We start from the raw sequence: 26153 nt of genomic DNA on the forward strand, positions 1-26153 counted from the left end.
TGTTGTGATTTTAATAGTTCCGCTTTTATTTCAGCAAATCGTGTATAACAAAAACAACAAAGGAATTATTTAATGACTTTCAGTTGTTGTGATTTTAAAAGGTCCGCTTTTATTTCAGCCAATCGTGTTTAACAAAAAAAAAAACGGGAGCATTTAGTGTATTTCCGTTTTTGTTATAATAAAAGGCTCGATCTAGCTAACAACCATCTTGTATAACAAAAAAAAACAAAGAAATTTATTTATGTCCTTCTGGTTTTGTGATTTTAAATGTCCCTCTATTTTATGCCCATTGTGTTTAACAAAAAAAAACAAAGAAATTAACTAATAAAATTAAGTTGTTGTTTTTTTAAGATTTCAACTTTTATTTAATCCAATCGTGTTTTTAAAAGGTCCGCTTTTATTTTAGCCAATCGTGTTTAACAAAAAAAACAACAAAATTATTTACAGACCTTCAGTTGTTGTGACTTTAAAAGTTCCGCTTTTATTTCAGCCAATCGTGTTTAACAAAAAAACAAAAAAACAAAGGGAATTATTTTATAACCTTCAGTTGTTTTGATTTTAAAAGTTCCGCTTTTATTTCCGCCAATCGTTTTTAACAAAAAAAAACAAAGGAATTATTTAATGACTTTCAGTTTTTGTGATTTTAAAAGGTCCGCTTTTATTCAAGTCAATCTTGTTTAACAAAAAAAACAAAGTAATTATTTACTGACCTTCAGTTGTTGTGATTTTAAAAGTTCTGATTTTATTTCAGTCAATTGTTATTAACACAGGAAACAAAGGAATCACTGATTAACCTTCAGTTGTGTGAAATTACGAGTTTTACTTTAATACAAACTCAGTTGTTATAACAAAAACAACAAAGGACGTGTTTAATGACCTTCATTTTTGGTAATTTTGAGAGGTCCGCTTTTATTTCAGCCAGTCGTGTTTAACAAAAAAAACAAATGAATTATTTACTGACTTTCAGTTGTTGTGATTTTAAGAGTTCCGCTTTTATTTCAGCCAATCGTGACTAACAAAACAACAAAAGAATTATTTACTGACCTTCAGTTTTTGTGATTTTAATAGGTCTTCTTTTATTTAATCCTCTCGTGTTTTACAAAAACAACAAAGGAATTATTTCCTGACTGTCGGTTGTTGTGATTTTAAAAGGTCAAATTGTATTTCAGCCTATCTTTCTTGAAAAAAGAAACAGAGGTATCATGTACTTAAAATGATTTTTTTTGATTTTAAAAGGTCTAATTTTGTGTAAGACAATATTAAGGGACAAAAACAACAAAGGGCACGATTAAATGATTTAAGTGTGTGCGATTCTAAGAGTTACGCTTTTGTTTAAGACCCACGTGTATAACAAAACAAAAACAATGGAATATTTGAAATGTTTTCAGTTTTTTTTAATATAAAAGTTTTGGTTTTATTCCAGCCCAACGTTCATAACAAAAAAAAACAAAGGAATTATTATAATAATTGAAGTTGCGGTGTCCTGCAAATGTCCACTTTTGTTGCAAACACCAGTTTGTAAAAAAAAAACAACGGAATTATCTACGTAACATCCGTTGTTGTGATTTTAAGATTTAAGCTTTTTTTAGCCCATCGTGTTTAACAAAAAACAAAGGGATCATTTACTGACCTTCAGTTGTTGTGATTCTAAAAGTTCTGCTTTTATTTCAGCCAGTCGTGTTTGAAAAAAAAAAGCGAAGTAATTATTTACTTACTTTCAGTTGTTGTTATTTTAAAAGTTCCGAGTTTATTTCTGTCAATCTTTTTTAACAAAAAAAAAACGGAATTATTTAATGACCTTCAGGTGTTTTGATTTTAAGTTCTGCTTTTGTTTAAACCAATAGTGTTTAACAAAAAAACGAAAGGAATCATTTAATGGACTTTAGTTTTGATTTCATATGGTTGACATCTGTTTAATCTAAAAATGTTAAACAAAAAAACAAAGGAATTTTAGAATTACCCACAGTTTGTGTGATTTTGAAATTTACACTTTTAATTAATCTAATCGTGTTTAACAAAAAAAAACAAAGAAATTATTTACTGACATTCAGTTGTTGTGATTTTAAAAGGTCTTCTTTTATTTCAGCCAATCGTTTTTAACAAAAAAAACAAAAGGAATCAGTTATTGATTTTAAGTTGTTGTTATTTTAATATGTCTGAATTCATTTAAGTAACACATGTTAAACAAAAAAAACAAAGTGATTATACCATGACATGAGGCTGTTGGGTCTTTATTATTTAAACTTGTATTTATGCCCATATTATCTAACAAAAAAAAACATACGTAATTATTCACTAACCTTAAGTTGTTGTGATTTTAAAAGTTCCGCTTTTATTTCAGCCTATCGTATTTGACAAAAAAAACAAAGGAATTGTTTACTGACCTTCAGTTGTTGTTATTTTAAAAGGTTCGATTTTATTTAAAACCATATTTTTTAACAAAAAAAACAAAGAAATTATTTACTAAATTTAAGTTGTTGTTATTTTAAAATTTATGATTCTGTTTAAGCAAATAGTTTTTAACAAAACAAAACAACGGGGTTATTTACTGACCTTCATTTGCTGCGATTTTAAAAGTTCCCTTTTTGTTTCAACACATCGTGTTTAACAAAAAAAAACAAAGGAATCATTTAATAACCTTCAGTTGTTGTGACTTTAAAAGGTCCGCTTTTATTTCAACCATTCGTGTTTAACAAAAAAAACGAAATTATTTACTGACCATCAGTTGGTGTGATTTTAAAATTTCTACTTTTATTCCAGCCACTCGTGTTTAACAAAAAAACAACGGAATCATTTATTTACTTTAGGTTGTTATGATTTTAAAAGTTCCGCACTTGTTTCAACAAGTCACGCATAACAAAAAAAAACAAAGGAATTATTTATGTACCTCTCATTTTTGTGATTTTAAAAGTTACGATATTGTGTAAATACATAGTGCTTGACAAAAAAAAACAAAAGGAATCATTAAATATCCATCATGGTGTTGTATCTTCAGAGTTCCGCTTTAACTTCAGCCAATAGTTTATAACAAAAAAAACAACGAAATCAGCTTTACTAACCTTCAGTTGCTTTGAATTTAAGAGTTGTACATGCGTTAAAGTACATCGCTAATAACAAAAAAACAAAGGGCTCTATAAATAACTTTCAGCTGTTTTGAAATGATGAGGTCTACATCCAGTTAAACAACACGTGTATAACAAAAAAACAAAAGGACTCATCTCCAGGACTTCAGTTGTTGTTTTTATATAGGTCTCGCATTCTTATATTCCAAACAAGTTTAACAAAAAAAAAACAAAAGGAATTGTTTAATGAACGTCAGTTTTTTTTATTTTTAAAGTTCCGCTTTTATTTCAACCAATCGTGTTTAAAAAAAAAAAAACAAAGGAATTATTTACTTACCTTCATTTTTTGTTATTTTAAGATTTACGCTTTTATTTCAGCCAATTGTGTTTAACAAAAAAACAAAAAAGGAATTATTAACTTAACTTCATTTGTTGTGATTTTAATCGTTCCGCTTTTGTTTAAGCCAAACTTTTTTAACAAAAAAACAAAGGAATTATTTACTGACCTTCTTTTGTTCTTATTTTAAGATTTCCGATTTTATTTCAGCCAATCTTGTTTAACAAAAAAAAGGAATTATTTACTTACCATTAGTTGTTGTGATTTTTATATTTCCGATTTTGTTTAAGCCAATCATCTTTAACAAAAAAAAGGAATTATTTAATAACCTTCAGTTGTGATTATAAAAGTTTTGCTTTTGTTTAAAGACATAGTTTATAACAAAAAAAAAACAAAGGAAATAAATAAAGTACTTCATTTTTGTGATTTTTAGATTTCTGCTTTTTTTTCAGCACATTGTTTTTTAAAAAAAAAACAAAGGGAATTATTTACTAACCTTCAGTTGTTGTGATTTTAAAAGTTCCGCTTTTATTTCAGCCAATCGTGTTTAACAAAAAAAAACAACAAAGGAATTATTTACTGACCTTCACTTGTTGTGATTTTGAAAGTTCCGCTTTATTTCAGCCAATCGTGTTTAACAAAAAAAACAAAGGAATTATTTACTGACTTTCAGTTTTTGTGATTTTAAAAGTGTCGCTTTTATTTCAGCCAAACGTATTTAACAAAAAAACAAAGGAATTATTTACTTACATTCAGTTTTTTTGGTATTAAAAGGTACGTTTTTATTTAAGTCAATCTCTCTTAACCAGAAAACAACTGAATTGTTGAATTAACTACAGTTGTTGGGATTTTAAGAGTTGCGGTTTTATTTAAGACGATAGTCCTTAACAAAAAAAGGAATTATTTACTGACCTTCAGTTGTTGTGATTTTAAAAGTTCCGCTTTTGTTTCAACCAATCGTGTTTAACAAAAAAAAACAAAGGAATTATTAACTGACCTTCAGTTGTTGTTATATTCAGATTTCCGCTTTTGTTTCATCCAATAGTGTTTAACAAAAAAAAAGGAGTCATTTAACGACCTTCATATTTTGTGATTTTAAGAGTTCCGATTTTGTTTCAGCCAATAATTTGTAACAAAAAAAACAAAAGGGACATATTTAATAACTTTAAGTTGTTTTGATTTTAAAATTTACTATTTTATTTCAGCCAATCCTGTTTAACAAAAAAAAACAAAGGAATTATTTACTGACCTTCAGTTGTTGTTTTTTCAAAAGTTTCGCTTTTATTCCAGCCCATCATGTTTAACAAAAAAAACAAAAGGAATCATTTACTGAATTTAATTTGTTGTTACTTTAATATTTATGATTTTATTTAATACAAACATGTAAAACAAAAACAAATGAGAGCCCATTTAAAGACCTTCAGTTGTTTTGACTTTAAAAGTTCAAATTGTATTTAAATAGATCATGTTCAACAAAAAAGAACAAATGAAATATTTACTGACCTTCAGTTGTTGTGATTTTAAAAGTTCCACTTTTATTTCAGCCAATCGTAATTAACAAAAAAAACAAAAGAAATTATTTACTGACTTTCACTTGTTGTGATTTTAAAAGGTTTTATTTTGTTTTAGACATTCTTGTTTACCAAAAAAAACAAAGAAATTAATTTATTACCCACAGTTGTTGTGATAATCAGGGGTTTGCTATTATATAAACCCATCGTGTTTAACAAAAAAAAAACAAAGAAATTATACGAAGACCCTCAGTTGTGATTATAAAAGTACCAATTATGTTAATACACATAGAGTTTAACAAAAAACAAAAGGACACATTTTCTGCAAGTCAGTTGTTGTTTTTTTAAAAGTTACAATTTTTTTTCAGCCAATCTTGTTTAAAAAAAAAACAAAGGAATTATTTACTGACCTTTAGTTGTTGTGATTTTAAAAGTTCCGCTTTTGTTTCATCCAATCGTGTTTAACAAAAAAAAGGAATCATTTACTGACCTTCAGTTGTTGTGATTTTAAAAGTTCTGCTTTTATTTCAACCAATCGTGTATAACGAAAAAAAAGGAATTATTTACTGACCTTCAGTTGTTGTGATTTTAAAAGTTCCGCTTATGTTTCAGCCAATCGTGTTTAACAAAAAAACAAAGGAATCATTTACTGACATTCAGTTTTTGTGATTTTAATAGTTCCGGTTTTTTTTCAACCAATCGTGTATAAAAAAAAAAAACAAGGGAATTATTTACAGACCTTCAGTTGTTGTGATTTTAAAAGTTCCGCTTTTATTTCAGCCAATCGTGTTTAATAAAAAAAACAAAGGAATTATTTACTAACCCTCACTTGTTGTGAATTTAAGAGTTCCGCTTTTATTTCATCAAATCGTGTTTAACAAAAAAAAACAACAAAGGACTTGTTTACTAACCTTCAGTTGTTGTGATTTTGAAAGGTCCGCTTTTATTTCAGCCAATCGTGTTTAACAAAAAAAACAAAGGAATTATTTACTGACTTTCAGTTCTTGTGATTTTAAAAGTTCCGCTTTTTTTTCAGCCAATCGTGTTTAACAAAAAAACAAAGAAATTATTTACTGAACTTGATTTGTTGGGATTTTAAAAGTTCCGCTTTTATTTAAGCCAATCGTGTTTAAAAAAAAAAAACGGAACCATTTACTAACCTTCAGTTGTTGTGATTTTAAAAGTTCTTCTTTTATTTCAGACAATCGTGTTTAACAAAAAAAAGGAATTATTTACTGAACTTCAGTTGTTGTGATTTTAAAAGATCCGCTTTTGTTTCAACCAATCGTGTTTAACAAAAAAAAACAAAGGAATTATTAACTGACCTTCAGTTGTTGTGATTTTAAAAGTTCCGCTTTTGTTTAAGCCAATCTTTTTTAACAAAAAAAACAACGGAATCATTTACTGACCTACAGTTGTTGTGATTTTAAAAGTTCAGCTTTTATTTAAACCAATAGTTTTTAAAAAAAAAAAAACAAAAGGGAATTATTTAATAAATTTCAGTTGGTGTTATTTTAAGATTTAAGCTTTTTTTTAAGACAATAGAGTTAAACAAAAAAAAACAAAGGAATTAGTTTATTACTTTAAGTTTTTGTGATTTTAAAAGTTACGCTTTTATTTAAACCAATCGTGATTAACAAAAAAAAACAAAAGGAATCATTTACTCACATTAAGTTGTTGTTACTTTAAAATTTCCGCTTTTATTTCAGCCAATCGTTTTTAACAGAAAAACAAAGGAATTATTTACTGACATTCAGTTGTTGTTATTTTAAAAGGTCCGCTTTTATTTCAGCCAATCATGTTTAACAAAAAAGAACAACGGAAATATTTACTGACCTTCAGTTGTTGTGATTTTAAAAGTTCCGCTTTTATTTCAGTCAATCGTGTTTAACAAAAAAAAACATACGGAATTATTTACTAACCTTAAGTTGTTGTGATTTTAAAAGTTCCGCTTTTATTTCAGCCAATCGTAATTAACAAAAAAAACAAAGGAATTATTTACTGACTTTCACTTGTTGTGATTTTAAAAGTTACGCTTTTATTTAACCCAAAAGTTTTTAAAAAAAAAAAAAAAGAAAATATTTACTGACTTTCAGTTGTTGTGATTTTAAAAGGTCCGCTTTTATTTAAGCCACTCGTGTTTAACAAAAAAAAAACGGAATTATTTACTGAGCTTCAGTTGTTTTGATTTTAAATGTTCCGCTTTTGTTTCAACCAATCGTGTTTAACAAAAAAACAAAAGGAATTATTTACTAACCTTCAGTTGTGATTTTAAAAGTTCCGCTTTTATTTCAGCCAATCGTGTTTAACAAAAAAACAAAGGGTTTATTTACTGACCTTCAGTTGTTGCGATTTTAAAAGTTCCGCTTTTGTTTCATTCTCAGTGAGAAAAACCATAAAACATCCATAAATTGCTGTACTCGTCGGAGATATTATGTAATCAATTGACAAAAACCATAAAACAGACATAAATTGCTGTTGACATCCAAGAAAACCAACAAATAAATTGACCAACACTCATAACCATCCAAGAAACATCCATAAAAGTGAGAAACTCATGTTTTTTCAAGTGAGAAAAATCCTGTTTTACATTCTCAGTGAGAAAAACCATCTCCCTAGCGACTCTATGCCCATATATGGTGCTACCACGTGGTCATGTCACGAGTCGATAGGGCCTTTCTACTTACCCTAGGGGCATATAAGGTTTTTATAGAAGGCGGTGTCGTAGAAACTTCAAAAAAGGATCATTCGATTGGAAATTCAAAGAGCTAGTGCCCTTTTTAATGGTCGAAAGTGATTTGAGGGCAACTAACCCCCTCACGCCCACCTTTCCCCAAACACATCCAATCAAAATTTTGAGACGACCATTTTATTAAACGTAGTTTTAAGTTCTGGAAATTTTGTCTTTGAGGATGACAACTCCCCCACAGCCCTCAGGGCAAGGGTTGTAATTTAAGGATTCTCCAAATCCTTCATATTATTTCTTATGGAAGGGATGCTCGTATAAACTTTAGAGAGGGCTCATTTGATTGGAAATTGAAAGTTCTTGTTCACTTTTTAAGATTTAAAAGAGATTGGAGGATAACTAGCCCCCCTCCTCCACGCCAACAAACAAACAAGAGTTTGGGTATCAACTCACTGCAGAAGCCTAAAACCTACTGAGTCATTGGCGCCTTACTGAAAACTATATGAATCTTGAACAGTCTTGGAAAGTATAAACAAAATCAAATTGAATATTAGATATATAATGATATTAATTGTTGAAAGCTCCATCAGTTCCAAGATTTTTTTTTCATTTTCAATGCTGTAAGAACTGGAACAGAATAAATTTGTAATATACGAGTAATTCGTTTTCAGTGAAGCACCAATGGCGCAGAAGGCTTTAGGTTTTTACAGTTAAAGAAGGGGGCAGTATCCAAATTTTGTTTGTAGTGAAACTATATTTGTCTTGACCAATCTTGGAAAGAACAAATAAATTAAACTGAACATTTGATGTATAATGATATTAATTGCTGAAAGCTCTTCAGTTCAAAATTTTACTGTAATTTTAATATTTATTTTCAATATTATTTACAAAAGAAAACATTTGTAATATAATTCGTTTTCAGTAAAGCACCAATGACGCTGTAGGTTTTAGGCTTCTGCAGTGAGGCGTTACCCAAACTCTTGTTTGTAATTATTTTTATTCGATTCAAACTTGATTTGCATATTCAATTTATGTTTCACTCGTTTTAAGATTTATTTATTCATTTACATTAATATATATTGTATGTTTGTTCGCATTGATTGTTTATTTAATTTCTGTTCTTTTTAAGTTTCATTTATATTTCAATAACTAAATGTTTTTTTTCGTCTTAAGCTTGATTTTCATATTCAATCTAAGCATTACTTGCTTTAAGATCTATTTATTCATTTATACTATTACTTGTTGTATGTTTTTTCCTATGATTGTTTATTTAATTTCCGGTCGTGTTGGGTTTCATTTATTCTTTAATAGTAATTTCTGGTCGTTTTGAGTTTAAATTTTAACAGGTATTTGTATCTCCTGAGCTTAAGTTTAAAATAGCCTTTACATTTCTTTGAAAAACTTATTTTTCGGAAAGTTTTTTTTTAATTAATTTTTGTTCGTTTTTGATTGCAAAGAAGCTTCAAGTTTTTATGGCATGGGGGGGGGGGTTGCTTACTGTCCGATTATTATTGACTTTAAAAACCGGATCTAGAACTTTCAATTTAAATCGAATGAGGTTTTTTTCAAAGTCTATACGATTATCTCTTTGATAAAAACCTTATGTATGAACAATATACAGCTTGCATAACTTGTGGACAGCGATTGACAACAATGAATGGATTGAAAAAATAGCTCCAATAAGGGGGGCTTAGACCATTTCACTTGCTGACACAAAGAGATCACGACTGTTTGGAATTGACCTTAATAAGATTTGTGTGCCAATGTAATTTTCCATCTATCACAGAGCATGTATTTTAACCTTATAATTGGAGAATTATAATAGATTTCCTATGTGTTCTTCCCAAACAAAACTTTACCTTATTAAAGTCTTTGGGGTGGGGGCGGCGTACTTGGCATAAAGAACAAAACATTAGTGTAGACAGTAGGAGAGGGGGAGGGTGAGGTTGGAGACTCATCTAATACGGGACGCAACTTCACTTATCTCCTACGTTCCCGATTTAGGAGATTAGACAGACTCATTGGGCTGTAGAATGTTGGACCGTTTGAGTTGTGGAAAACGTTAAAATACTCAAAAATACTTTATATTTTCAGTTATTGCAGGATTGATTTCATAGATTGTGGAATGGTGAGCCCCCTGGACCATCATTTGGGTGAGCCTCAACTCATATACAATTTTGATTAATTGTTCCGTGTTATGTGCATATATTATTCTATATATATTATTTTGAGTTATACTTTTATCACATTGCGTTCATTTTTAAGCTTTGAGATAAAAACTGAAACCTTAGCGTAGACAGTGGTGGGGGGAAGTCTCTCCCCTCACATGTATAATTGAGCAGCAACAGAGAAAGTAATACAACTGAAAATAATCTGTCTTTTGAAAATTTCTTTTTTCAAAAGACACGAATAAAATCGTCTAAAGTAACCTGAAGTGCTATCTCTGACATTTCCGTTGATTCTTTATTCCTGTTACTTTCAGATGTAAAATTCAGAATATTATCGAATGGGTTTAGTCGTCCCCTCCCTGAATAATTCACATTTGGAAAAAACACCCCTGGGAAATTCCTTCCCCCTCAGAGAACATTTTCTGTTCCTGCTGATAATTCCCCCGCGCTAAATTCCACCAAGCAAAAATATATTTATTAATTTACATTAATATCAGCACTAAACTTATTGATTAATTTACATTAATATCTATTGTATGTTTGTTTGCATTGATTGTTTATTTAATGATTGTTTGATTGTTTATATGCCCCCAGGGCATAACTTACAACGCCTACCCCTGGGCCCTGGTGGGCTGTGTCGACACCGGAGTTTTTTGTTATCAGAACTTTGAACTATTTTAACAAAATGTCTATCTCAATATTTTTATCTGATGCATTTGGGGCGTGGAGGAGGTGGGGGGCTATTTGCCCACCAATTTCATCTGACTCTTAAAAAGTGAACAAGAACTTTCAATTTCCAATCAAATGAGCCCTCTCTAAAGTTTATACGAGCATCCCTTCCATAAGAAATTATATGAAGGATTTGGAGAATCCTTAAATTACAACCCTTGCCCTGAAGGCTGGGGGGAGTTGTCATGCTCAAAGACCAAATTTCCAGAACTTAAAACTACAATTAATAAAATGGCCATCTCAAAATTTTGATTCGATGTGTTTGGGGAAAAGGTGGGCGTGACAGGGAGGTTAGTTGCCCTTAAATCACTTTCGACTATTAAAAAGGGCACTATCCCTTTGAATTTTCAATCGAGTCAGCCCTTTTTGAAGTTTCTACGACACTGCCTTCTATAAGAACCTTATATGCCCCCAGGGTATAACTTAAAACCCTTGCTTTGAGGGTTGTGGGGGAGTGTCCTCCTCAAAGACATATTTTCTATCAGAAAATCCACTACGCCGAACCAAATGGATATCTAAAAATTTTGATTGGAGGTGTTTGGGGGAATGATGGGCGTGGGGGGGGGGCTAATTGCCCTCCAATCACTTTCGAGTATTAAAAGGGGCATTAGCCCTTTGAATTTCCAATCGCATGAGCCTTTTTTGAAGTTTCTACGACAACGCCTTCTACAAAAACCTTATATGCCCCCAGGGCATAACTAAAAACCCTTGCCCTATGGGTTGCGGGGGAGTTTCCTCCTCAAAAACATATTTTCTATCTGGAAATCAACTACGCTGAACAAAATGGCTATCTCAAAATTTTAATTGGATGTGTTTGGGGAAATAAGGGGCGTTGAGGGGGGGGGGCTATTTGCCCTTCAATCACTTTCGACTATTAAAAAGGGCAATATCACTTTGAATTTCAAAGCGATTGAACTTGTTTTGAGTTGCTATGAAAAAGTTTTCTATAAAGACATTACATCGCCCCAGGGCCTAACATCACTCCCTTGCCCTGAGGGTTTTGGGATATTATTCTCCTCAAAAATATATTATATATCTGGAAATCAACTACACTGAACAAAAGAGCATTATCCCCAGTTTCTGTCAATTTGTTGGACGGAATGATGGGCGTGGGGGGGGGCTAGATGCAAACTACATACGATCGACTGTTAAAAAGGGCGCAAGCCCTTTGAATTTCCTATCGAACGAACATGTTTTGAAGTTTTTACGACAACGCCTTCTTTAAATACCTTATATGCCCCCAGGGCATAACTTAAAACCCTTGCCCTGAGGGCTGTGGGGGAGCGTCCTCCTCAAAAATATATTTTCTATCTGGAAATCAACTACGCTGAACAAAATGGCTATCTCAAAATGGCTGAACAAAATGGCTGGATGTGTTTGGGGGAATAATGGGCGTGGGAGGGGGGGCTAGTTTCCCTCCAATTATTTTCGACTATTAAAAAGGGCACTAGAACTCTCGATTTCCAATCGAATGAGCCCCCTTTGAAGTTTCTACGACGACCCCTTCCATATGAAGTGCCTCTGGGAAAAAAAATAATAATAATAATAAAACATTGGAGCCGTATGGCCTTTACTATAGGCAACGCTATAGCGTTGCCTCTGATCATGACAATCTACTTATTTAAATAATATTTCAAAAGAAATGTGTGTATTAACCAATTATTTTGTATGAAGTGTGTAAATATTTTGGAACGAATATACCGCCGCGCGGTACCTCTGCCCCTGAAACTGGTAAGCTCATGTAACATGGTATTTTCGTAAATTTAAATCGATTGCCTATCTCATAATTTTCAATCAATTTCCACTTGGCCCTCTTTGGGGCAAAGATTTAGTTTTTACCACAAATTGACATAAAATGCAATGTTGCTGTACCACAAACATTTTGGCTGCTTGAAAACGGCACTAGAACTTTTAATTTCTGTTCAAATGAGTCTTCCAAATTTCTTGGGCTATCGATTCGATAACACCACGCTATGGAAAAAAAAAACGAAAAACAAACAAATACACACCCAAAATCTTCCTTCCTGAAAAAAAAAATCAAAATTCTATTTTTGTAGATGGGAGCTTGAACATCTATAACAGGTTTCACTGATGTGCTTAAGTTGACTATCTAATTTTCATCAAGATCAGTTGCGCTCTTGGAGGTGTTTTCACCATTTTTTGAAAATCAAGACAGTGTTTTAAGGTTTATAGCTTACAATGGGCTACTTTAAACTGGAATCAGCAAACAAAACTACTTCTTTTGATGCATATTTTGCAATAAAATAAGAGTTTCTTTAGAGTTTTAGTTTACTATTATCCCAGGTTGCCCTTCTGTTACTGTTCGTTACCACGGAATGTTTAAAAGGCCCATGCATCAGCCGTGATCTAACTGGAATGAAACCTTACCCTGTATTGGCAAGCTAAGATCAATCCACAGTGCCATCGCAAGCAGTAATTGATCTGAAACTTCGCAACTGCCATAGTTCAAAAGTTATTTACCACGTTATAAAAACTGAGGCATTATTTTTTTCAATCCTTTTAGTGTTATCTCTAACTTCTGTTAATTAAAGAAAGATTCTGGTGCATTATATGCTACATACCGCTATATACTGTATCAAACGAAAGAAGTCAAGTTTGGTTAATGTCAATGAAATTTAATAAAATAGGATGAATATATAATAGTTTAGAAACAAATGTGGACTGTATATTTGCACATTATGGGGTGGGGGTATAGCATAGCATATATTAAATACGTAACCTAGCCTAACATAGGTACCTCCCCCCCTAAACCCCAAAGACAATCGTTTAAATATTGTAAACTCAATCAGAAACCCCGCTATGCAATCAATTTAGATAGCAAATAGCCGTACCGGGTATGTTTCTCTCCCGTTTGACTAGTTTCCTTGATACAGTATATAGCGGTGTGTAGCATATAATGCACCAGTAGCGATAGAAATCTTCTTTCCCCTTCTGATCGTAGAACTTTTTTTCATTCTTTCCTGTTTCGTTTCCTAAAACTTTAAAATGGTATTGTACATTTTCGAAAACTTTTGCTCATCTCTCTATAAAACTTTCCTAAATTCAGCAATCCTATCTTTAATTCGGACAAAGCTTATAAGCAACCTAGAAATATGTAAGAGAAGTAGATTAAATGAGAAGATTAATTTTCCGCTCAATAATAATGATTATTTCCAATATAAAAACTAGCAATTAGAACACGAGTATGTAAATAAACAAGGAAACTGCCTAATCGTCGCTGCATCGTTTGTCAAGCATGATTCTAAGGCTTCACTCTTGCCGTGGCTAAAAATAGTTTCTTCTTTAAAAAAATGAATAAGAAAAGTATTTTATATACTATTGCTTAACCAAGTATGCTTCTTATATGTATTGCTGAGTTCTGTATATTGATGTTTTCTTTCTTTCAGCAAACAAAAAGATGAAGAAGTAGAAGAAGGAAGCATATTTCCAACAGTTTATAAGACGAAAGAATCTTTCTCACTTGATATTTCCGCAATGAACGGATTTTCTTTACCAACTCCTTCGATGCCGTCTCCAATTCCCGAGTCTGACGAATCTCTTCCTGCTAGCCCTCCACCTGGATGGACCAATGGAAGCTCTCAATTAAGCGCAAGAGAAAGGCGCCGCAGCAGTATGCAGCGAGGTTCTATATCTTTAGATGACACAATTCTGCTACTATCTTTGCGAAATCAGCAAAAGAATGAGAAATCTTGTAATCCTATTAAAGAAGTGCATGAGAAAAATAGCTCCCAGTCAAGTGTTTATAGAGGATCTTCAAGTGTCATTGTAGATGTTGGGACATCTTTAAACTCCATGAAAAGCTCTTCAACGATCTCAAGTGATATTAGAAAAGGCTTTCAATTTAGAGGGAAAAAGATAGAGGAGGGGAAGTTAAATGTGGAACCAAAGACGGAATCCAGCTGTTTGTACCCAAGACTATCGCCATCTAGTGCTGGAAGAAGAAGTATAGTGTCAGCTCTTCTGAATGTTGCGAGCCAGGTAAGTCTGTGTGAGAATTTGAAATTTCATTTCACCAAAAACAAGAACAGTAAGAGAAAAGGAAATGATCTTAATTTTAATATAAGGGTATATAAAGATATTTAGTTGTTTTATCAATGGACTTTTTTTCGGACTTTAATAGCTTTATTTCTTTTTAATTAATTAGGGTAACGCCAACTTGATTTTTCTTTTTCCTAGGGGGTTTTAATCAATCACTTTAAAATCTTTTCCCAAAAACATGTTTTGTAAAGTAAGCTCATGATATTAAGGATATTTCACATTATTTTAATTCCACCGAATAAATATGTATTTTGTTATATTATAGCTAATAAAAAATTTTCTTTAGAAGAATATCTCTCTCAAATTGCCGGGGATGATTCGAGTACTAATATTTTAAGCCCTTTTAAAGCTTTCTTGTATCAAAATTCTGTAAATAATATAGATGTAAAAGAATACCATTTTTTCATATAAATAGAGCCCGGTGAAAACATCATGGTTACGCTATTCCAGTTAAAAACTCTTTTCCAGTGCACGGCAGAGATTATTTTTTAAAGTTTAATTTTGAAATTAATTTTAAATCTTGTATATTGGACTGTTTTTATTCTAATAATAAAAAACTTTTGACAGTATTGATGTACCGTCCTTTTTCTTCTAGTAAGGTAAATTTTATAAGCAGATTGACAAACATGTTAGTGGACATGTCTGACCTTCGGATTCCATTCATAGTCCTAGGTGACTTTAATATATATATATATATATAATGAGGTGTTTGACCTCAGACGACCAAGGAATTAATAATTATGCATTACAGTTTTTAGGGGGATCTTCTTCTTGTAATTCGTATCCGGTATGTCTTATCCCGTGTAGCTGATTCGTCTACTTCATCCACTGACAATGATTTTTCCTTAAACTTGTGCGGCCACTTCTGGGATCATACATGAATCTTGAAACCATTGTATAATTATGTCTAATTATAAGATTCAAAAGACTTTACATAGTGAAATTATTACAACAAAGAGAAGTATGTCAACTAAAAATATGCATAATTTAATAGTAGCTTTGGGGAATAAAGTATTTGAAGTGAGAGATCCAAGTAAATCACTATATACTTTGTAACTATTATCAAATCAACGATTATATCATCATTGTCCTGATGAAAAATTGCATTATAAGAAATTTTTACAAATAAAGGGATATCTGAAATACAACTGAGATCAACTAATGAAAAAAATCTTCTAAACGAACTAACCGTAAAATAGCCATCAAATGAAAATATTAAACGATTTAGAAATTATAAAAAATGGTTAGTGGAAAATCTAAGAATGAGTAAAAAAAAGATTTTGAAAATTCTTTTAGGAATGCGAATTAACCTAAAAAATATGGGATTTAATTATACCAAATGTTAAAAATAAATTTAAAGAAATTTACGTAAAACTATTAATAAATGAAAATGGTCTTGACTTGAAAGGACAAGAAGCTGATACGGAATCTTCCAGTATTTGTTTTGCTCGCATTGGTTCTGATGATACTCTTGATTTTTTTTTTCATCTCCATCCCATTCATATAAGGCCGTTTTCCTCCATCAGAGGATACAGGTGTGTTTTGGCCCCGGTTAATTTTAAAGAATTGCAAAAAAATTGACAAATTCACAACATTTCAAGACATTTCACTAAGTGTAGATGCACTTTCAACCAAGCTTTTAAAAACCATGCATTTTTAATTCATATAGCCGACCTTTCGTTCAAATTTTAAATTTGCGTTTAGGGTTCACTAAAACAAATGGTAGAAGGAAAATGCCCTAATTTTCCTGGTATATAAAACAGATGTTAAAACTAATGTTAATAATTTCATGCCCATTGCAATACTTTTTCCGTTGTCAAAGATTTTAGAAATCTTTCTACCAAAAAGAATTTTTTACTTATTTGGATAAAAGAATTCTTTTGACCAAAACCCAGTTGAGAATTTGATCAAATCGTTTGAATGAATAAACAATAGCATCCTTTTTGCATAATATTAGTGATTCACTACATAAAGGTACTGATAACACAGTGATATCTGTTGAAGCTAAAACCCCTCCATTTTTTGTTGAGAATTTAGGGACTAAAATTATTTCGGTGTTTTAGTCATTTCCCTGTAATTGCTTGGTACCAAATTTGTCTAAGACAAAACTTATGGTTTTTGGGAGATATCAGCAAGGAATTGTTAAAATTTATTCTTAATGAGTTTTTATCTTTCCGTAGTTATTCTGATCTTATGTGGATAAACTAGTCCAAAATTTAGGTTGTTTGCATCAAATAAAATATTTTTCCTTTCCCAATTATACAAATTCTTTATCATTCATTCAAAGAATCATGCCTCAAATATTGTCTTATAATTTACTTAAATACATCCTATATTCATTTTAAACCTCTCCAGATAAAACGAAATAAGACACAAAAAATTTTTGTACTTTCCTTCCTCATCCTACAAGACTTCAAAGTCTTTCTGAAACAGAAACTTTCTTCTGATTCGTAATAAATTGAGCATTAGTGAACTTAAAGATTTGCAGTTATCACTTTGACAACATGATATTCAGTCTCCAGTGAATTACTCTTATGATTCAAATATTCTTGCCCATCCCTTTTTCGCTCTTTCGCTTTTATTTCAACTTATTTTGGAACATACAGGTTCCCCTCAGTGAGTTATAAGAAATTTAAAATTAAATTAGATTTCAAATCCCTTTTACAGCAAGTATGCCACACTGAATAATAAATTTAAAAATCTGAATAGCCGATCTCTTTTTAAAGATAGTTAACATAATATATTATTTACTCTTGACGATAGGGACGTCTTATTTGGGGTGTTGTTTGGGGAGGGGGAAGGGGGCAGTTGCCCCCAATAATCGGGGGGATATTATACAGCCTGTGCCCCTTGACTATCTGGATATGAACCCCTGTAGCCCCCCCCCCCCCAGTAAAAAAACTGGAGATTTGCCCCTGGTATTATTTTATATATGTTTTAAAGTATACCATACATTAACGTTGATTTGCAACGCCAGAATTGCCTCCTTTGTCCTTTGCCATAAAACAGAATAACTTTGAATTCGCTTGGAAAGTTTAAATTTAGTTAATACCAATGAAAAGAACATAAACAGTTAGTTTAGTATACTTTCCCTTTATCTCCATTAGTCGCATCCTCCAGAGCGACCACATCCGACAAACTTTTTTCTGTTTTTTTGGCTTCCCTAAAAAGTTAAAAAAAACGTCACTCTTTTAATTATCACAGCCAAATTTCTCGGTAAAACTGAAAGTCAAATTGCTCTTTAGCACTTATTCCAATCAGTTCTTCTTGTTATATGACACCCCTTTCTTTAACATGCCCATATGGCCTAATTACATCCATTGTTTTATTACCATATTTGAAAAAAATTCCAAACCTGTTTCAAAATCTGAATAAAAGACGTGGAATGAAAATTAAAACTTCATCTTCTGGACAGTTTGTGTGGCACAAATTTGGAAACTATAAAAAAATTTCCGTCCAATTTTTGCATCATTGTGACAAGAAATGCTTAACTAAAGACTTCCTTTTGATCAGATCCGTTTGTGTTTGCAAGTTACCCACTTTAAGTTTATTAAATAAATCCGTTGAATAGACAAAGTTAGATTTCTGCATTGATCTAAAGTTGGATCCTTCGAATTCAAAAACTCCATGACAGTGGAAAAAGAGCAAACAATTTTGTCAAGAGATGAAAAGCCGAAGAAATAAATAAATAAGTTATGCCTATAGGATTTTTCCAAAGAACAAGGGCATTAGATAATCTCTGTTTTCAGCTATATAACAGCACCTCAGCCACCTCCCCCCAGTTTAACAATAAGTCATCTTACCATTTTCACTCTGAAAATAATTCCAAAACAAAATCCTCCTCATCCTATATTCTAAACTCCTAATAGAAATATATTATAACAATTAAACATTATCTAAGGGAAATGTCAATTTCCTTTCCAGCTGGGTTTGAAGGACTTCTTACGAAAATACGGCCGCGCCCCTTAATATCAATGGAAAAGAAATATGTTGTATATAGAAGACCTAAGCCTTGTTCTACTGTTTTTATACAAGCTGAATTTGGACGAAGTACATTTTCATCAGGACCGCACCATTTCTTATGCTGTTTTGTTCATTTTCTAAATTTACACACAGCGCATTATACTCACAAATTTTAATGAGTACCTTAAAAAATCTTAATTCTAGATATTTGGTATCAGAATAAAAGTATATACTTTCGAGGCATATATTGTTTCCACAGTTTCAGATTTCGTATGTCTCATTGGTCAGTGTTACTTATTGTTAATGGTTTAGCTGTACTTCTTGTTGTTATTAGCAGTAACTATAAAATCATGCTTCGGATACTTCAAAAATTTGTCTTTTATCTTTTCTGATAATGACAATTTTCATGGCACCTGACAAAGAGAAACCGAGGAAGTCATATGCCACTTGTCAAACATTGGCTAAGGTTTCCTTCCTAGAACTGTGTCACTTGAACTTCCTTTTAAAGGGATCAACAGTAGGGTTTTCAGGAATAAACTCCCTTTGGAAGACTTTCCAAGTAGAGCTGCTTCATGTTTTATTTTAAGGGAAGAGACATGCTCTTAGAACAAAGATTTGCACCTAGCGTTCTTGCACAGGAGGATTTATAAAAGGACGCCAATGAGTGTGTGAGTTCTATTTTTGATTTTAAAGTAAAGATCACCATTCAGTGGTATGCAGGTATTCAAAAGATGACATTTTGGAGCGAATAAACCTTTAGGGCAAGAATTTTGTATTAAAAGTTTTCGAGTGATAAATCTGATCAAAATAAAAAGGAAGTAAGAAAATTATTGAAGGTATTAAAGAATAAACTCAGGGGTTGCCAAAGGAATGCTATCAATAAAACCTCTGAGGAATCGGAAAGGCAGACAGACGACACTTTGTTCCGTCCAAACAAGGTGCAACGTTTCTTCATTCTTTCGCTGGGCGAGGATTGTGATGGGAGTGGATTATGGTTGAAGAGGTGAAAAGTGTATTTGTTGCTCCTATTACACTAATTGAAAACCTGTGTATGGTTTTGGTTTAAATAAGAAGCTGCATTACTTACTTATTTACTTATCTCCCAGCGACCCGGGATGACTGAATCGGGGACTCTCCTCTGATGGTATCATAATTTATGTTTATTTTTTTGGCCTCCCTACTTGTCGTAGTCCTCAGTAGCATTTGGAAGGAGTGGTTGGAAATTGGTTCTCTTGGGCGAGTGGTATTTATTAGTCCTTCAAAGGCTATTTTGGGCGGTTGGACTGGGGATATACGCTGGATGTGTCTTAACCATCGAAGCCTTTGGAATTTGATGATCTGGAAGATGGTTTGAGAATAGCCTAGAGAGAAAAGGAGCCGATCATTTCCATATTTATGAATAGAGGGTCGTGACTTCAAGCATATGGAGATGAAAGCCAGGTGTCGTTTGATGTCCTTTGAAGAGTCATTTAAAGATGTCAGTACTCTTCCCTGGTAAATGAACTGATCGATCTACTTGATTTTATCGCGCTGAATATTGACTTTAATTTAAGGTAGACCTGTCTCTGAGTGACATGCCACTTTGATTATTTTGATCTTGCTAGCATTTATCTTTATTCCAAAGGATCTCTCTGCGTTGTCGATAGTGTTTATGTTCACTTGGAGCTCCTCTATTTTTCCATTCAGACGATTGATGCATCAGCATAAGTGAGGAGGTCAAAGACGTATCCTCCCAAGACTTCCCCCATGTCATTAGAGCTGAGGGGCAGCAAGCACCTAGGAATAGACAGAACAGAGTAGGTGAAAGGTGGCATTATTTGTAAAAATTTGCAGAGGAAAAAAAACTCTTCGGTAACTCCTTCACTAGTGTGCACTGTGCTTCTCGCCTTCTTGTACCTACTTATTATAATGTTAATAGTATCAGGGGGAATTCTGAACCCAGTGAAAATAAGCCACAGAGCATCTCACGAGATCATGTCGAAGGCCTGCTTGAAGTCGATGAACAGTTTGTATTCTCTTTTCCCAAGTTCCAATCACCAATCCATTTGTTTGATGACAAATATCCAGCTTAATACTATGGCACCACATGTTTGTCTTATTTATTAATTTTTCTTTTGTGAATATTTTAGTAGTTTATCACATTTACTTTTGGATTACTTCTTGTGCAAGGGGAGTATGACAGGTATCGATCAAGACTAGGGGTACCATTTTGTTTCCTCCATAGTTGTTACTATTCTATGGGAAAAACCGATGACGAAATTTAATTCTACTTTGAGCAATTCTGCTTTTCTGCTTTCTGTTCCGGGTGCTTTATTGGACTTAAGGCAAGTTAGGCCAGCTTCTGTCTCTGAGCTTAGGAGTGGTGGAGAAGGTTTCTGATCTCGGTGTGCTGGGAATTTTGTCTATTCTTAACCAAGAGATTCAGGCACTTCGTATCCTTATGATTTGTTAGCTCTTTAGCACGTTTTAACATGAGATGTGAGTCATCCTTTTGGAAGTCACCTTCGCACAGTTGACATATTTCGGTCATCACGTCTTTAATTGTCTGGTGAGTTTTCTTCTAAATTGGTGGTTGAATTATTTGAATCTATCCTTGCTTTCTCGATAATTCCTGTTTTGGAAAGTTCATTTCTGATTGCACATGTCAGTAATCTCTCGGGTTATTCATGGCTTTTCTCCTGCTGATTTAAGGCCAAGGATGAGCTCCGCTGTCTCACGTACAGTCATGCTAATTTGCAACATAAAACGATCAACGTCAGTTTGGCACAATTGGTCGTGAATATTGTCAATGGGTCACATTTCTCTCAAATCCCCATCGTGTAGTTTACCAACGTAATAGCTTCCTGGAAGATAGTCACCCTTACTAAATTTCAGCTGTAGATTAACCCTACACTCTACTACATGGTGATTTAGATGGTGGTTCTATTATTGATACCTTCCCAACTCAAGCAAGACTAAGCAGCTTCATTGTTCCTCATGATCCTTACTCCCCGCCTATGCACCCCATCCTTCCTGCCTGAGTAAATAAATTCTTTATATCCTATTTTTATGTTTCCTAAAACAGATATATGAGTTTCTGAAACTCCTAGTAAGTTCAGCTCAAAGTTTATTGTGAAAGAAAATTCATAAGCATTTCAAGAAAAGAGCCTGAAGTATCTCAAAAATGGCGTTAAGTCGAAACGAAAGGTTTACCAATGGAATGGCAATGGATGGAAAATCCAATAAAGCAGAATTACAGCCCCCCACCGAGCGCAACAAGGAAAAGTAATTTTTCTACATGGGAAGCACTGATATGTCTCCCTTATTTTTCCCCAGGGGTATTTTATGTTTCCCCCCAGGTGTTTGAACCGTAATTTCCGAGTCGTTGGCAAACCAGACTTGAAATCCTGTGTCCGTAAGGACAGGGGTTCGAGTCAGGGTGTGGCTGATTATTTAGTTTGTAACGGGGTTAATGATGTGACTTTATAAGCTCAGTCAGCGTCGACCCAGCTCCAAATTACGTGCCTAGAGAAATCTAGAGGAAAAACATGGAAAGCGTCGGATGATTTTCCCCTACCACGCATTGTACTTCCGGCCGAAGGAAGAGAATCAGGAGATCAGCTATTGTATCGAATTAGTGGTTATAAAAAGATTAAAGAGGGCAAATTTGAAAGTAAATCTCTCCATACAATGCATTTTTCAACTAATAAAAGAAGTCTTGCCCCAGAAAGGTGGTATTTTCTGCCATTTTGTCCCACTAAACGTCAATTTTCATCCAAAAAGAGTAAGAATATTAGATAGTAGAAATTCTAAGATAGTGAATCAAGATTTTATCGCCCAACACCTAAAACCAAAGTTTTCAAGCCCTCTCCCCCTCATTTTTGAAAATTAGGATTTTTTGTCATTGTAACTTACTACTATTAATTAAAAAAAAAACCTGAAGGTCGAAAGCCTCGAGCATGAGGAAGGGGAGTTTCAAAACGCATGATTACGCATGTTTTGCTGCTATGTTTCGTTGATTGTATCAATTAGACCGGTAATGATAGTAAGTTAAAAACAATATATCACTATAATTTTTGGCATTGTGTGATGTTGCAGAGATGCCTGTAGCCTAACAGCAAATCCACGACCCGTAGTAACCAGAATTTTCCAAACCTCTTCTGAAAAAACTTGTTACCAAAAATGTTGTTATTTGACGCTAATTTAGGGATGACAACTATAATTTTGATTAATCTTTATAGTAAAAGTTTATTGCCTACACTTTCCAAATCGCAAAGGTAAAAAACTAAATTAAAAAGAGAAATTTAGTTGAGTAACAAGGAAAATTCGTTTTTTTTTCATTGAAAGCATTTGTGTGTCTCTTTTTTACTTACTTTTCTTTTATATAATGTATTACAGGTAATTATTTGGCTAAAAAAAAAAACTGTCTTCCTAATTTTGTAACTGAAATAAATGAGCACTTGAACATTGAGAACTTACTCATTCATCCAATCACATAGGACAAAACAGTATATCCAATCCAATATAAAACATATTGACATGTTTAGTACCATTATCAAGACTAAACAAAGATTTTTTTGTTAGCTTAACTGTGTAAGCTTAAGAAAAAAACAAGTGAAAATGAATTTAAAAAAAAACAAAGTTTTTCTTTTGGAAGGTTCTTATTTGAAAACACATAACCGATCTTTAAAAAATGTATTGTTCTCTTAGGATCAGAAAATTCCATGAGTAGCCTGTAGAAAATTCAGGACTAATTTACAAGTCTCTCAATAATCTTAATTATCTAAAACAACTCAAGCAAGCTCAGTTTTCTATCATGTGCTAGTTTTTAGAATTCTACAGATATTGGTTAACATCAAGTCATTTTATTTCAAATAGTTTTGTAGGTATATGTCGCGTAATCAGAGAAGCAATAATTGTTTTTTGTTTTAATTTTCAACTTGGCTTTTTGTTTCTGTTAGAAGAACTTTTTCTTTTTAATTAATTCAACCAAAATCCCTAACAGAAATATCTTGTAATAGTAGATGGCTCCACTTTTGAACCGTGAGTAAAATAATCCTTTTTGGATCGCTTAATGTTTTTATTTGTTGTTATATGAAAAGATATTGACAATGGGAGAGCTAATTCGAACATTAGTAATTAATTTAAGGAAGTTTAGTTACCTGACAACCTTTTTAAATGATAAAATAATTCTCTCTCTACCAATTTTCCTATGTACATTTATATGCGTTTATCTTAAGTTTAATTTTCTTATTTGAAATCAATTCCGTTTCTGGTCTTATTTTATACTATTTGTTCATTATCAATGTCTTTGTTCCGATTGACTGAACAATGAATAATTTGTGAGCAAATGGATGGAATTAAATGCTTATTTACACAAAGTGTTCAAATCAACTAGAATATTACAATTTAATAATGTCTCACAAATAAGCAATATAATATTTTGGCTAATACCTATTTTTTTCTGTTTAGGCAGCGACCCATGGCGCAAGCTCTCTTAGCAGCAATTACATGCGAGCAACATCATCACTTGATGCTCTTTCAAAGCATAGAGTTTTTGATATACCTCAGCACCATCTATGGAGTGCTAAAAGCCTGAATACCAATAGTAAGTAGATCTTTTAAATTTTAGTAAGTAGACCAGCGAAAATACGTTTTGTTTATCATTTTGTTAATAAGGGAAATTTTCTTGAGACTCTCAACCAAGCGAGCTATTCGTTTCATACTAAAATTTATTGACGTCAATGCAATAGTATTTCTCAGTCCACGTCTATTTTTGTTTTGGATGTCAAACAAAGAAAATTCCATCGTAAATAGTTATTGTCATTTTAGCATCGATAAACTACAAACTAAAGCAGTCTAATGGTATCGTGACAGTAACAATTTTAAAAATTTTGTTTTATTTTTTATTTAGAATTGTCATCGTTGAATATTTTAGTGAAAAATATTATGAAGTAACAGTTTTAATATATTAGTTAAAAGTTTTAACACGTAAGAGCCCAGTGCAAAGCAATTATATCACTAAGAGTGTGAATAAAACAGTTTAGGAAATTGAGCAAATACAAATCGGGTAACAGGTATAAAAATGAAAGTTAATATTAGGATGATCATAATGTTTCACACAACAATATTCACATATGTACAATCATAATATTCCGTACAGCGAACATAATATTCCAAGTGAACAAAAATATCAAGGTATATTTTATTAAGATAGCCACTGGAAAAGGAAATTCGCTTGTAAAGAGATAGGTTAAAAAAAACTCTTGTTGAAAATACTGAATTCTTTGACTCTGTTTTTGGGGGATCTCAGGCCGTTTAATTGGTGAATCGAGTTGCAATAGTTGAATTACAAATTGTAATAGATCAGTGACTGATTATCTTATCATGTCAAATGAATGTTTTGGTTTGTGGAAGATTGATACGTTTTTCTGTTGAAGCTGGTGATGTGAACTATAGGCCCAGTTTAATCAGATTTTTGCTGATAGAAAGTTGATACACTGTCTATGCTTTATTGGTTAAAGAAAGTGATGGTACATCAAAATGTCTTTCAAATTTTTCTTCTTTAAAATAACTAAATATCAATCGTCTTTATCAACGTGAAAACATTGGCAAGAAAAATAGGCCTACTCCACATATCCAGTAGATTCATCTTATTATATTGGTCAGGTGAAAGGAGTGTATGGTCAAATTTGGTTTCTTTTCGCCAAGTCACCTCCTATGAAAAGAGTTGTAGAAACTTCGGCTGGGGCTCATTTGATTGGAAATTGAAAGTCCCAGTGCCCATTTTCGGAGTCAAAAGTTACTTGAGGGTAACTAGCCCCCCCCCCCCACGCACTTTTTTCCCCATCGGATCCTTTCGGATCCTTTTCCCCCAATCTTTCCACATTGAAATATCCAACACAAGCCACTCAAGGTGATTTTGAATCACCTTCGTATGGCTATATTTACCTTTTAGACCCTAACGAATCTGTTGAAGAGCGCCTTGCACATCCTTTAAATTATGGAATCCCTCGTAAATTAATGGATCTCTAGCAAGAAATATTGAGAGACACAAACCAGTATGCCAACGATTATGTGAATATGTGAGAAGTGGAGGATGATGTAAATCAACTTGCTGCTTCACCGGGACAAGAACACCCAAATGGGCAGCTCATTTTATTGTGTCAGATGGTGTGGATTATAGACCGTTAAACAGTCCTCTATGTACTGAAACATGTTTTTTTCTTACTCTTAAGGGTGATTATAGTCTTACGTTAAGTAAAATGGTTGGAAAACAACGTGGGAAGAATGTTGCCAGTTTTGAAAAACAAAACTGAAGTTTTACTATTATTGTGGAATACCTGGAAACTTTAGATGGAATGAAGAAATGAGTACATTGGAACTACAAATGAGTCGATTTCGTGTCACTGGTCGAATTGACGACGTAAATTATATACCTTATCAACAGTGCATCCATTGCTAGTACTTCTCTATCATGTGAAGGATGCAACATGTTTTGAAGATATCCTTATCGTGAATGACACTTGCTATGCCGGTTACAAAAAAGCATGCCTAGCTCATGGCCTCGTATTCGATAATAAACTGTGTATAGATGGCCTAGAAGAATCAGCACTGTCCAAAATAACTTCTGTAATGCGAATGCTCTTCGTTCTTGTT

At 32.7% G+C, this 26153-nt stretch overlaps 1 protein-coding gene across 1 annotated transcript in view; it reads left to right on the forward strand.

Moving 5' to 3' along the window:
• Nucleotides 1–26153, forward strand: part of LOC148956495 (uncharacterized) — a 111952-nt gene that overhangs the window by 65638 nt on the left and 20161 nt on the right. Inside the window, exons 4-5 of the mRNA XM_089091044.1 lie at nt 13901–14492; nt 23967–24102. Of these exons, the coding sequence (XP_088947170.1) occupies nt 13901–14492; nt 23967–24102 (728 nt within the window). The remainder of the gene's footprint in view (nt 1–13900; nt 14493–23966; nt 24103–26153) is intronic.

Source organism: Artemia sp. Qi Xiang Cuo, chromosome 1, assembly GCF_049724085.1.
Source record: "Artemia sp. Qi Xiang Cuo chromosome 1, ASM4972408v1, whole genome shotgun sequence".
In the NCBI taxonomy this organism is placed as follows: domain Eukaryota; kingdom Metazoa; phylum Arthropoda; class Branchiopoda; order Anostraca; family Artemiidae; genus Artemia; species Artemia sp. Qi Xiang Cuo.